General features: G+C 42.1%; 2 protein-coding genes across 8 annotated transcripts in view; one reads left to right on the top strand and one right to left on the bottom strand.

Annotated features, from left to right (window-relative positions):
• Positions 1-13010, bottom strand: part of Ubp1 (upstream binding protein 1) — a 70713-nt gene extending 57703 nt beyond the window's left edge. Inside the window, exons 1-2 of one of the 7 annotated variants that reach the window (XM_063260435.1) lie at positions 12994-13010; positions 12245-12434 (exon numbers count right to left, since the gene is read on the bottom strand). In XM_063260435.1, coding sequence (XP_063116505.1) covers positions 12245-12357 — 113 coding nt within the window. In that variant the 5' untranslated portion in view covers positions 12358-12434; positions 12994-13010. Of the gene's footprint in view, positions 1-12244; positions 12807-12864; positions 12961-12993 lie in introns of those variants that run through there. The other 6 variants (XM_063260432.1, XM_063260433.1, XR_010051322.1 and 3 more) reach the window with 6 other exon arrangements.
• On the top strand, positions 12623-13093 carry LOC134478439 (mucin-1-like). Its single transcript, XM_063259719.1, has one exon. It carries the CDS (start codon positions 12623-12625, stop codon positions 13091-13093), a length of 471 nt encoding a protein of 156 aa, XP_063115789.1.
• The last annotated feature ends 1709 nt before the right edge of the window (positions 13094-14802 follow it).

Here is a 14802-nt window from a genome sequence, read left to right as displayed (position 1 = left end):
AGCTGGGATTACTGGTGTGTACTACTACGCCCAGCTAGAGAACAATTTTTAATAAAAATATTTATGGTAACATGCAATGATCTGTAATTATCTTAAACGCTTTTAAATTTCTTAATATTTTCATTATGAAGTGACTATAAAATAAACAGCATCCTATTCTACTAAAATGAACAAAGATAAAGGCTATATTCGTTCCCAGGTTTCAGCACCAAAAAAAAAAAAAAAAAGAAGACTATAAACATTAACAGCGGCCCTACCCTACTTAAAATCACTGTTAAGGGACAGCGATTTTAGCTCATTGGCTCAGGTGCTTGCCAGCTAAGTGCAAAGTCATGAGTTTGCTCCCCAGTACTAAAAAAAAAAAAAAAAAAATCACTGTGAAGAGGCTAGGAATATAGTTTGGTGGCAGAATGCTTACTTAACATGTACGAGATCCACGCTACTACACACACACCACTGTAAAATGACAAGACATTAAAGGCTCAACAGCATTTAAATATATTTTATTACTGCTTCCCAAAACTTAAAAAAGTATCATCTTTTTTCCTTTCCATAGCCCTGGAGATAGAATTCAGGGTCTCAAGCAAGCACGCTAGGCAAGCACTCTACCAAAAAATCACACCTTAACCCATGTATGCTAAAAAACAAGTTCTGGAATGGGGATCTTGCTCAGCGGCCTAAGTGCTTGCCTTGCAAGTGCGTCGTCATGAGCTCGATCCCCAGTACCAAAAATATATATTAAAAAAAAAAAAGTTCTGATAACTATATAGTATGGCGTCAAAATCATTAAAAAAAAATACAAAACAATTGCAGTAGACAAAAATTAAATGCAAAATGCATCCTAGACTAGGAACTTCAGTAGAAAAAGGACAAAGGAAAAACTTGTGAAATCCAAATAAATTTCGTGCTTCACAGCACTGCACAAAGCCTAATTTCCTGATTTCAAAACTGTACTCTGGTTATGTTAAAGGAAGCTGGGTGAAAGGTATGTATTTGAACTTTATAACCTTTCTGTAATTTGTAACATTTTTTTTTCTATTTTGTTTTTTGGTACCTGAAATCAATGAAACATCATTTCAAAAGTATTTTTAAGTTAAAAAATTCAACTACCATCTCAAGCTTGGTGGTACATGCCTGGAATCCCAGCCCTTGGGAGGCTGAGGCAGGAGGATAACTTAGAGGTTAAGGCCAGCCTGGGCTACAAAGTGAGTTCAAGGAAGCCTGAACTGCAAAGAGAAACTGCCTCAAAAAAAAAAAAAAAATCAACTACCAATACACAAATCAATAAAGACCAGATCTATCATAGTTCCTATTATCTTGACAATATCATGCTTATCAGAAATCCTAGAGCCAAGGATCTGACTCAACAGCACAAGCACCTGCCTGGCAAATGCGAGCTCCTAAGTTCGATTACTGGCACAATGTTAAATAAATAAATCCTAGAAAGCTAAAAACTAAAAGAATTATATTGCCGACGATTATCTACTTCATAACCATCTATTTATCCCAAAGCAATCAAAATATTATAAAGCTTCTTTCATTTACAGCACCTATAGCACACACACACAAAGATGGGCATGTCAGATGGTGTTTCCAACAGCAAATGTGTATCAAATGTGTCTTGACAAACCAACAAGACGTTGGTAATAAATTGCTATATTCCAAATCCAATGAAGACTATATACAATTCTGAATTGTGGGGAGGAGGGAAGAGTTTATTAAAATTGAACATATTAAATACAAATGAATAGAATGTATGTACACTAGCCAAGACAATTCTTAGTGTGCATAAAAACAACTTCTTGAATACATAAGATTTCAATACTTAACAAATTCTCTTCTAAGGCAGCTAAAATATATTACTGAAAGTTTATCCTAAAGGTAAAATATTGCCATGCTATGCTTAAAAAGCAAATCTAGGCAGCCTGTTTTTATGTACCTATGACCTAAAAATGTTGTTACATTTTTAAAGGGGTTGTTTAAAAAGAAAAACAAGATCAAGATTATAAAAATTCCTCATTTAACAACCAAGTTCTGTTCCTGTGACTAGGTGTTTAACCAAACTCGGTCACTAAATGGAGGAAATGCCTACAGTGTGCACATTACAATATTCAGAACATAGAATTGGTCCAAAGAAACTCAAACTTGATGACTTTGCATAACTCTTACATGCAGTACTGCAATGTACAACAGAACATAAAACTATAGTACTATACCATCAATCCAGCAAAAATTACAGCATTATAGAAACAAGGTACACCATACCAAAAAAAAAGATCTGGAGGCTTTTATAAATAATATGTACAGAACTGTACAAAAAAAAAATCAGTTTTAAGTCCATACAGTTGTTAACCAGGTAGATCATACTACAAGAGAAATATTTGTGGATGTACAGCCTAAAAAGCCTAAAATTTTTATTACATTGCCCTAACAGAGAAGGTTTGCCTATCCTGTTTTGCAACAATAAACTTAAAAACCAACTTTGAGACAGGGTCTTGCTCTGTAGTTCAGGCTGGCCATGATCTTGCTGTGATCCTTCTGACTCAGCCTCCAGAATCCTGTGGTTACAGGTTTATGTCGCTATGCTCAGCTATAGTTTTTAATCAATAATTTATTATGTCCTTTTGTATATTACTGCCAAGATTAAATGCAGTAAGTTTTTGAACTCTGAAACAAGAAGTTTTATAGACATTACTGCTAATTCTGGAAGTACTCTCAAGCACCATAATTTTAAAAATTTAACTGATGCTGTCGGTGGTGGTGTGGTGGCACAGGCCTATAATCCAAGCATTCTAGGGACTGAAGGAAAAGGATCTCTGTGAGTACAAGGTTGGCCTGTGCTGCACAGTGGGATCTTCTCAAGAACACTAAACTAGCAGGCATGGTGGTGCAAACTTGCAAGCCCAGCACTTTGAAGGCTAATGCAGGGAGGATTGCCACAAGATCGTGGCCAGCCTGGGCTACACAGCGAATTCATGGGCAGCCTGAATTACAGAGCAAGGCCCTGTCTCCAAAACAAGCCAAAAGAATCCCACTGACCCCAACATTTTTTCTATACTTCCAAGACATGTCATCTAAAACCAAAAGAAAATAATCAACTATTAGTAGCCATATAATAGATAAGTTGCGATTTTCCTGCTACCCTACAGCAATGAGTGAATCTTTTAGTTTTCAATGATACAAACAGTGCACTGTGGCACACACGCCACACATTCACCACCACTGCCCTATTGGGTCTGTCCAGTGACATTTTAACCTTTTAGTCAATGTAGGAAGTCTGTTCAATCCAAAGCATTTTTGATTTAGCAAATTACCTATAAAGTATACATGTATGTCCTACCTCAAAGTACATACAGGGGACCTTTTGTTTCAAAACAAATTTAAATCATTTTGAAGTGTAAAAACAGAACTCAGACAATGGCTTTTTTCAGGTAATAATTTAATAACAAAGTTTGTGTGTGTGTTTGAGACACTGTCTATGTTGCCCAGGATAGCTGACCTTCCGAGCGTCAAAATGATCCTCCTGCTTCCTACTGTCACACTTGGCTTCAAAGTTTTTACAGTAATCAAAAGAAACCATCACTATAACCGTCAATGCCTGTGATCCCAGCATTTGAGAGGCCAAGGCAGAAAGATCACAGTGAGCTGGTGGCCAATCTGAGCCACACTGTGAGTTCAAGGCCAGCCTGAACTACATACTGAGACTATATCTCAAATAAACATTAAAATGAAAAAACAAGAATCCATGCACAAGACCTTAGATTCAGTCCCCAGCAAAAATGGGGGGGAAAAGGTACAATAATGACATCAAATTGACCGCAGCAGATTATGAACTTTATGTGAACACTAGATGGAAAGAAAATGACTAGGTTGTATAAAAGAAAATTCTTAGAAAATTATAATGAGGCTGGGAGTGGGTTGTGCACACCTGTAACCTCAGCACTGGGGAAGCTGAGACAGGAGAATCCTCATGAGTTTGAGGCCAGCCTGAACCTGTCTTATTTCAAACAGTATGCATTAAGTCACATAACATACACCTGTGGTCACAGAACCCATAATGAGGACCTGAGGCTACCCAAAACCAGAAAAAAAAAAAAAAAAAAAAAAAGAAGCTAAGGTAATATAAGAAATTGGCACCAATGTACCGCCAACACCATCAGTCTACATTAACACAAATAGATATTTTTAAGTCATACTATTAAGGAAGGCCGTTTTTTCTTGCGCTATCTTCCCAAAAAAACTGAAGAAATGATTTCTCTAAAAATAAGCCTTAAGAAATAATTTGTTGGAAACACAAATTGCACAAGAACTATCACAAAGAATCAAATGGGATCTCACCCTAATGAAAAGCTTTCACATAGCAAAAGCAACTACCAACAGAGTGAAGAGACAACTCACAACAAGGGAGAAAGTATTTGCCAGCTATACTTCAGACAAAGGAATACTACCGAGAACATATAACAACTCAAAAAAAAAAAAAAAAAAAAAAAAAACAGTCCTCCCAGATTTAAAATCCAAAGATGCCATCTGAGATGAATACACATTTCTCAGATGAAGTGAATATGTGAAAAAAATGTTCAATATCACTGGTCATTTGAGAGATGCAAATGAAAACATTTAGATTCTAACTCACCACAGAAAGAATGGCTACTATCAAGAAATCAAGCAATGGGGCTGCAGATTTAGCTCAACGGCATAAGCACCTGCCTTGCAAGCAGGCGGTCATGAGTTCGATCCCCGGTACCGATAAAAAAAATTTAAAAAAGAAATCAAGCAATAACAAATGCTGGAGGGACTGTGGGGAAAAAGGAACCATTCTCTACTCTTGGAATGCAGACTGGTGCATCCACTGTGGAAATCAGAGATTCTTCAAAAAACTAGGATTGGCGGTTCCATTCAACCCAACTATTCCCCTTCTGAGTACCTTCCCAAAAGAATTAAAAACATCATATCACAGTGATAAATGTGCACCCATGTTTACTCCAGCACAGTTTGTAATAGCCAGATCTTGGAAACAACCTAACTGTCCATCAACTGAGGGACAGATAAAAAACGTGGTATTTGGGGCTGGGGATTTAGCTCAGCGGCATAAGCACCTGCCTTGCAAGCAGGCAGTCGTGAGTTCAATCCCTGGTACCGATAAAAACGAAAAAGACAAAAAAAGAAAAAAAAGAGAGAGAAACTAAAAACGTGGTATTTTTATGCAATGGAATACTACTCAACCATAAATAATAATAAACTGGACACTTTTATAGGTAAATGGATGCACCTTGCAAACATATTCATTAGGGAAATAAAGACCTATGTGTGAACACTGAATTGTTTCATTAGTGTGACATGACAAAAAAACATAAAAATGTGTATGTACATATAAAATATTTAAGAGTTATACTACTGATTTGTCTGAGTTCGATAAAGAGAAAGACTTGTACTGGTAGTGTTTGGACAGTTGAAGGCAGATGTGCTCTGGGTGAATGCTTTGGGGATGACAAATGCGCACTGTATGTACCATTGTTACCACGTTTGACATAGTTTAAACTTTTGTTTTAGTTTTTCTTCTTCTTCTTTCTTTTTATCTATGAATAAAATGGATTTTTAAAAAAAGAGTTGGGGAGGGGAGTGCTGAAAATGGCGGCGAGCTAGGGGATCGAGCGAAGAGTCTCTCCAGAGAATTCAAACTCAAAGCTAAAAAAAGACAGCATGGAGAGGACCAGACAAATCGATAGCGATTCTTATTAACCAAGACAGTACAGCTGGAGGATTTAAAGTCGTGCTGAGACCGGAGGCTGCAAATCCCGCGCCCTTAAATCAACAAACAGACTCATGGACCCAGCACGAAAAGCTGAGTTGCTTTTGGGGACCGCGGGAAACTGAGACCCAGATCGAGACTCCAAGTAGCAGCCAGTTCTGCACCGCTGCACCAGAGCGGATGTACAAAGCTCTGGCGATTCAAATCTAAACGGTGCACAGAAATCTGACCGGTCAGCGCTGAGCCGCGAGTGGGGGAAAAGTGGACAGCTTGGTGTGCGGCGGTCCCGGAACGAGGACTTGCACCGGACTCTGGTGAGTACAGAAAACCCCGCGGCTGCTGGGTCTGGCCAGAGAACAGCTGGCCCGCCACCACGGGGAAATCAATAACACAGAGTCTGGTGCAGACATATTAGCCTGGCGGCAGAAACCGCAGCTTGGTGACATCACCAGGTCCCCCTGTAGGGAGGGCTGGTGGAAGACATCTTGAGTCCTGGCAGAGCCTGATTACTTGCTGCCTTCAGCTCCACACAGAGAACTTAGTGGGAGCCATCTTGGTTTTGGGCGGATCTGCTTTTCTGGTGCTCCTATCACAGAGAGGTTTGGAAGAGAACGGCTGGGACCTGGGCAGAATCCTGTGCCATTACTCAGCTGCTTCTGATTCAAAGAGAACTGGCAGGAGCTACTGGGGCTAAACCAAGCCTCTGCTTGGGGCCCAATAAGCAGATACAAAATAGTCACAACTCAGTGACAACCAGAAAGTACAGCCTAATTTATGAACTAACTGACACAGAGGCTAGAGACTAGACTGTACCGCCCCTACATCCCAGCCTACCCCAGATAACAGCAAATTGGGGAGGACAGCAAAAACTCAAGCCAGCACGCTTCTGAAAGGCCCTAAGCAATTCGGAGAGGGCCAGAGAACTCCAGGACAGTCTGAAAGAAACCAGAAACATGACAAGAGATAAAAATAAAAAAAAATCTCCAGCTGTTCAACAGGAGAAATTAAACCCAAGAGAACTAAACACTGAAGAGAACAAGCACAGTAACCATCCTCTACTCGACACAGCATCAGCCGAAATTAAAAAGTACTTACATGATCTCATAGAGGAATTTAAAGATGTACTCCTGATCCAAGTGAGGCAAGATATAAAGAGATTAATTAAAGAAATGACAAGCCCCGCCCAAGAGAACACAGATGGAAGAACTGAGGAAATCAGAAAAGAAAGAGAAGCATCTGAAGAAGAATTTAAGCATAACTTAGAATACATGAAACAGATCCAAAGAGAATATCAAGAAACTAAGAACTCCATTGAATATTGGCAAAATGCCTTGACAGAAACTAAAGACAACCTTCTGAAACTTGAAGAGAGATTTAGGGCTTATGAACGTGAAAGAAAAAGCCTCTTAAAAATAACAAGGAACCAGAAAGAAGCAATTCTAAAACTGGAAGATGATAAAAAGATACATAACCTAAGGATAAAGAATGTGAGTGAGGAAGCAGGAACATCCAAAAATGAAATACAAAAAATATTCACAGAGATATTAAAGCAAAATTTCCCACGTATAGCAAAAAGAAATGATATCCAGATAAAAGAAGCATACAGAACGCCAGCTACCTACAACCAAAACAGATCTACGCCTAGGCATATAATAATCGAGATCCCAGAAATCCACCAAAAAAACAGAATATTAAAAGCAGCCAGAGAAAGGATGCAGGTTACCTATAATGGGAAATCTATCAAAATAACAGCAGACTTATCAACACAAACTCTTAAGTCAAGAAGGGAGTGGGGAGAAATATTCCAAGTCCTGAAGGAAAAAAATATGCAACCTAAGTTCATATATCCGTCAAAACTCTCTCTAAAAATTAATGAAGAAATAAGATACTTTCAAGACAAGGAGGAACTGTGGGAGTTCGTGGCCACCAATCCAACCCTACAGAGAGCGCTGAAGGACATTACAGAGAAAGAGAGGAAGAGATACCAGGATTCCAGCAACAGTGGCAGAGAGGCCTCAGTGAATGGGGCAGACAATGGAATGAGGGAATAAGGTGGACAAATTATAGCAGAAAAGTGGAGTAGCAGACATGAGGCAGAGACGGTAAGCTAGTCTTTAGTAGAGACAGCTCTGAAACTATATTTAAAAAAAAAAAAAAAGCAGAGGTCATTGCTAATGGTGTATAACGATTTAAAAGACACAGTAGTCCTAGTGCCATATTTAGATTGAATTAAATTTGTTCTGGTCTGTCCACTCATATCAGATTTGAGGACACAGACCTCTAGAACCAAAAATAGCAGGTTATACCACGGTAACTATCCTTACTTTCCTATTGACTTAGGCTGAAATTCTGTATTACTTACATTGTCTTACTATGACTGATCTTAATTGTATCTGAATCATAAGACTATTGGTTGCCCTCGACTGATCCTATTTGAAATCGGTATGCGTGTTAGAATCAACCCTAAAAGTAGAGGAAACTACTCTGAGCATGACAAGATGTAAAGGATATCCATACTGGTATGAATCAGTAACAGCTCTCAAATACTACAATGCAGTCAAAGATAAGTTTTTATAAAAATAGGTGATAGTATGTTTAACTATAATAAGCCAGTGTTGTCGACAAATCTATTGAAAATAACAAGAGAAAACATAGTAGCTACGGAAGATCATTTATATTATAGTTTTATAAGTCCTATCCATTGCATGTTTATCTAGGAAATTGTTTCGTTGTCTTGTTATGACTTGGTTTTCCCTATAATACAGAGAGGATAAGAACAAATACTCTGAGGAAGAGACCTGAAAAACCCGAGGCTTATTTTGTAGCATTATAATATAAATTCTAGCAATCTATTGCTTGCTGATTAAAATGACTCTGGACTGGTTTCTTCAGCTCAACTTCAGCATATGCAGAGATGGGGACGGCTATCACAAAGAGAATGAGAGATGTGATGGTAGTTGGCATTGTCTTCCCTAATTTGGAACTTGAGGACCTAAAAAGACTCCATCATCCTGTAATGATTTGATTAGTTCTATAATATGCAATAAGTATAGAAAGTGGGTGAAGTTAGGGACAACTATTTGTAAGAAGCTAGAGACAGTTAGATAAGGTAGATCTCCAGTGGACTTGCTTTGAAATCTGTATTTCTTTAAATTGTTTTTTATTTTTTTTAAATGTTCTGTTCTGTTTTGATATGGTTAACCTTATCCTCTTAGAGATGTAAAACAAATAGGTGGGACTGATAATCATATTACGGAGCTTTTGTTCGGCCATAGAGCAGAATGGTTTGTAGGGTCATTTTTTTGAATGTCATTCTATATACTTTAATTCTATAACCTGAACAGCCATTTCGAAGGTGACAATTTGTAACTTATCAACTGGCAATTTCTTACCTTTTGTTTGTCTGTAATTTAGTATTATTTCTACCCTTTTTTTAAATCTCCATGTATTTTTTTTCGTTTCCTTTTCTTTAAATAAAAAAAAAATAAATAAAAAAAATAAAAAAGAGTTGGGCCAGGGATAAAGCTCAGCGGCACCATGGCATGAGGTCCTGAGTTCGATTCCCACTACCAAAAAAGAAGGAAAAAAGAAATAATTTGTTTTAGCCACTCGTGTTGGCACAAGACTGTTTAACTCCCAGTACTTGGGAAGCTGGGGCAGGAGGATCTCTGTGTCAGAAGCCAGTCTGGGCTACACAGTGAGTTCCAGACCAGGCTAAAGTTATGTAAGATTCTACCTCAAAGCAATCAATCAATCAATCCCCCCAAAAGAATTTAAGTCATTCAAAAGAGCAAATACAGTGAGCATATACTTTACTTTCCAAGAAAAATGGAAAGCTGCCTGCAAAGTAAATATTTCAACAAGTTACTTTTCTAATTATGTACTCATTTATATTTTGAATGTGAGAAAACAAATGTAAAAGATAAGGCTCCCTTCCTGTAAGACACCAAAGGAAGGGGCTGGGTATTTAGCTCAGTGGCATAAACGCCTGCCGTGAGTTCAAACCCTGGTACCGATAAAAACGAAAAAGACAAAAAAAAAAGAGACACCAAAGGAAGAGACCGATGCTCCAGGAGGTGGGGAAAATGCTGTTCACAAGCATTCCCCAGGTCATCATCTCCAGGCTGTGGAAAGTAAAACCACTACTGAAAGAGGCCTCTGCAGTCTGTAGCAGTGGTGGCATGCGAGCCTCAGGGGGCTGTTTGTGTCACAGAAAGTTCTAAAACATTTACTATCACTATTCTAAAGCCTTCTTCTGGTTTTCTCCTTGTCAAGTCAATTTTGGAGTTTCCTGTATTTAACAACTTCAAAAGCTGGGGATGCAGCTCTTGCCTATAGTGTGTGGCACAAGACCCTGGGTTTGGCCTCCAGTTACAGTCACACACATACTTCAAATAAAGAGACTCGAATCTGTAAGAGGCAAATATTCTATCAGCTCCCCTAAGTTTTCCAGGATTTAATTAATTATGAAAAATTAAGCTCTTAGAAACGATATCCACCTTCATTAATTGTAAACTAAATGACACAACCAAAAACTTTTAAGAAGATACACATGGTGCTGTATACTTGTACTCAGGAGGCTGAGGCAGGAAGCCACCTAGGGAATATAGTGAGTCTAAGGCCAACCTAAACTACAGAGACATCTCAAAAAAAAAAAAAAAAAAAAAAAAAAAAAAAAAAACCCAAAAAAGACAAACAAAACCATTCAAGGGAAAGTTAAGTTTCCCCACAAGAATGTTGCAAATGTCAAAATAACAGAAAGTATGAGCAATACTTTTAAGAACAAAGTCAAGGAAAGGTTGACTATCAAGATTTTATTTTCTCTTCAGATATAAACCATAAATACAGAATCATTGCACTAAGTTGCTTGAACTACCAAAATACAGTTCATGTAAGACCCTAGAAAATGTAAAAGCTCAAAATTAACATTCAATAAGCAAACTTTTCTGAAGTCGAATCGCCTTTCACTGTGAGAAGCAACTAGAAGCACACACACTGTTGCCTGCCCTCTTTGGCCATCAAGGCCTGGCCAGGCTGTGCAGCGGAGCCCACCAGCAGCAGCTCTACAGGAAAGCACTACCTCTCCCCTCTCCTGGGCTGACCGTGGGACGTTCAGTACCAATTTCCTCAACTCAGACTTGTTCTGGAAAATAAGCCACCTCAACTACAGCATTCAAGTTACACAACTGCAAGATGAGGTTGCAAGATCAGGGCACCAAGCAGGGACAAATCAGGGCCAGGCACTGGTGGCTTCCTTCTTGTCTTATGTTTTCCACAGTTCACTTCCACACGCAAAAGACTGTCTCCACCTTTCTAAAAATTCTTATTGGCCCAAACTTTCTAAGACTTAAAAGCCAAACTGTCTCAGGGATCAGCCTCCACAGTCCAGGACTGCTCTGATTCACAAGTCATTCTTTTTGTGTTGTTTTGAGACAGGGTCTCACTATGTAGTCCAGGCTGGCCTCAAACTCGCAGCAATCCTGCTTCTGTTTCCTGAGTGGTGGGTCCAAGTTTATTCTTCAGCACATTTCTGCTCCTTATTCTCCCTGTGCACTGCAGCGATATGTATGAAGGCTCCCAGTAAATTGTACAGCACTTCGAACACACGAGCATCTCAAAAGAACAGTATAAAACTGATTATAAAATAAAGAGTAGAAAACCACACTTTATACTAACCAAAAGCTGCCAAACCACTAAATTTTAGCCTATTAAATGAAATCACATCAACTTTATTTCAATACCGCTAGTAAAGAGCTTTCACACTGTTGTTACATGTGTGTTCACGTATGTATTCTTAAATATACACATTCTTCAGCATAGATGGCAGAGACTAAACTGTCTGCCTCAACTTCTCAAAATTAAACTGAATGAATGCAGGTACAGACAGTAGAGACTGTGGAGCAATCACTGCATGTTAAAGCTCTTTTCAAATGGGAACAGCCTGAGAAGATAGTCCCCAATAACAAACTTCACTCTTACAATCAAAAAAACAATGAAGTCATTATGGGGCTTTCCCCCTCTTGCTACCACTGTCACTCATAATAATTTACTAAATCAGATAACTAAAATTTGCAACAAGGAAAAACCACAATGTAGGAAAAGAGTAAGAACCGATACAAAACGTTGGTGTATTTTCCCCAATATAAACGCTATACTTTTGTAAAGTGCATTTCTCCCCAAAGGGGCTCGTAAACCATTAGGGAAGAGAAGGAAGTCCCTTCCCCAACAAACTAAGCCATCTCAACAGCGGGACAAGTTCTACAGCGAAACTGAAGTCCCGAAAACGTTTTCCCGGCCGAAGCTCTCGGGGCTGCCGTTCCCCGCCCGCCAGTCACAGAGGCCGGGGGTCTCCCAGTCCCGATCAGCCACGCGGCGGGACCCCGAGCCGACGGGCAGGGCGGCCAAAGCGCCGCTGGACACCGCCGAACCGGGGCCACAGGGTCGTGCAGGCCTTCGCCAGAGAAAGCGAGGCTTCCGCTTGCCAAGGCGCCCTACCTCATGCTGTAGGCGCCGGCGCCCAGCTCTTGCCCGATCCCCGAGAGGCTGGCGTCGAAGTCGTGCACCAGCCCGGACTCGATCACCTCGTCCATCTTGAGCACCCAGGCCATCTTCCGGCCTCGCCGCCGCCCCGCGCAGCGCGGCCTCCGTGTCCGGGGAGAGGGGGCCCGAGCTCCGCGGGCGCGTCCTGGGGGAGGGCGCGGATGAAGCCTCCGGCGGCGTGGCGAGTGGTCACCAGCGGCGGCCCGGGAGGCAGCCGAGACGAGGGCAGCCGAGGCCCAGCTGGCAGGGCACAGCGAGCCGGCGAACAGTTGCAGCGGGAGCGACCGGGCCGCCGGCAGAGCCTCCCTCCCCAGGACACCGGCCCCGCGCCTCATGCCGCCGCCGCCGCCTCCACCCACCCCCTGCGCCGGGGCCGCCGCAGCCCGCCCCACCCTGGGGCCCCTGGTCGCATCCCCCCACGGACTGCGCGGGCGCGGGCGCTCAGCCCGCTCCTACGACCGCGCGGCGAGTCCTCGGCACACCCGTTACTCACTCCCGGCCTCGACCCCCGGCCCGCAGCCCGCGGCCCGCCCGCCCGCCCGCCCAGGCTTCAGCGCCCCTTCGCCCCAGCCAACCCCGCCGACGCCGGTCCGCCGGCCCAGACGCTGGATTCCAGACGGGTCCGGGTCGGGCTCGCTCACTTCTTCCGCCTCCTCCGGCCCCGCCCCGGCCCCGCCCCCACGTTTGCTCCCGCCCAGGCCCACCCCTCGCGGCCTCCACTTCGGGCCACTCCCAGCGCCTCGTAGCTACGGAACAGCCTGGGGCTGCTTGCGGCGTGGCCCCGCCTACGCGGCTGGTTTCTAGTTCCTTCAACCAGAGAGCCGCAGCCCGCAGCAACCCAGGAAAAGGCGGTGCCAAAAGGGCTCCAGTTTCCGCCCATCCAGAGAGCAATATGATTGACAGGAGAACAGTGCAATAATGGCAAGAGTCTTAACGAGTTCCCGTGAGTCTCTGGGCCTCTGAGCTGCACACCGGGTCCAGATATGTTTCCGCTTGGGCGGGCTCGAAGGATACATTTGCTGGCAAAAGAAAAAATTCATTGGACCGCACTGGAGGAAGTGGTTCTGGTTGCCATTTCCGGAGATTTGCTCTGTCTCAGTAGTCCATTTTGTCCTCAGCGTGGAGGGAGGGACGGAAGAGCGGTAGATTGGCGCAGAAATCTTGATTGGCACGAGACTAATCCAATCAACTCTCCTGAAAAAACTCCGTGACGTCTTTTCTAGCATTTGTGTGGCCGCGAGTAGGGCTCCAAAGCGCCAAATTTCGGGCGTTGTAGCGGAGGTATGCTTGAGCTACTAGCCTTGTGACACGCCCCAGTCGCTGCTATCCCCTGGAGGCTAGAAGGTGGCTAGCTGCATCCCTGACAGGGCGTGCGCCTTTGTGGGTTAAGGACAGATCTCTCTCCCTGAGGGAGATGAAAGACCGGAAAGTCAAAGGTTGATTTACAAGGTGTGCATGCGGAACAGAATTCCTGAGGTTGAGATTTCCAGGATTCCCTACGGAAGAAGAGCTCGTCTTTCGGCCTCTCAGCTTTATTTAGCCTTGTTCAAGTCCATTGCCTTCAAAATAAGGCCCAGATGCTAACCCTAAGCCCTTCAGTTTGAGTACAAAGACAGATTGAACTCAAATTTCATCCCAGTAAATTAATGGCTCTTGGCTAGAATAATATTCATACCCTTGTAATTTAAATGTTATGCCAAGTGTGGTGGCACCGCCTATAATTCCAGCACTGGGGAGGGTGAGGCAGGAGGACCATTGTGAGGACCAGCCTGAACTGCATAGGAAGACCTTGTCTCAAAAAGACACCCCCCCCCAAAAAAAAAAAAATCGGTGGGGAAGTATGTGTGACCTGTTAATTACAAAGTCCCAGGACACAGGTGAAGAACAGTTCCTAAAGCCCTGCACATGGAGTTCTGTTGAGAACTCGACCAGGTTTTTGCAAGGATAGCTAGACCTGAGGTCAGCCTGAGGGGTGGGTGATAGAGAAAAAACAGTCCACATTTGAGTCTTTGCCATTGTGCCACTTAAGGTGGCCAGCCTCCTGCTGTAGGGTATACTTCTTTTCCTACTTTTACTTAGCCCAAAATTGCTCTGCAGAGCCTGTTTCTTTTCCTACCTTTAATGAAACTTTGCTACTGTTTGTACTTGACTTTGCTCAAAACAGAAAGAACCTGGAAACCCTCTGATTGTTTAGCCTTATTCAATATTCTGTTTTGATTGGTTTTATTCTGTTTTGGTTTTGGTTTGATTTTGCTATACCTGATGGAATGGACAACTTTGTGACGATAGGATATATTATGGTCGCTACTGTTTTTTAGAATCCTGCTTTGAAATTACGTACCAATTTTGCTGCTTTGTTATGACTAGCTTTGTTCTGTTTTGTTGGATTTTACTATCTTTAAAATAAAATTTTAGAAAAAAAATTTTTTTTGTCTTTTCCCTTTTTATCAGTACCAGGGATCGAACTCATGACTGCCTGCTTGCAAGGCAGACGCTTATGCCGCTGAGCTAAA

The sequence above is a fragment of the Cavia porcellus genome, unplaced genomic scaffold, assembly GCF_034190915.1.
Source record: "Cavia porcellus strain 051 isolate PalLab524CR breed Dunkin Hartley unplaced genomic scaffold, mCavPor4.1 scaffold_13, whole genome shotgun sequence".
Lineage (NCBI taxonomy): Eukaryota > Metazoa > Chordata > Mammalia > Rodentia > Caviidae > Cavia > Cavia porcellus.
The sequence above is the reverse complement of the archived record's forward strand: the minus strand, read 5'-3'. Positions and strand labels throughout refer to the sequence as shown.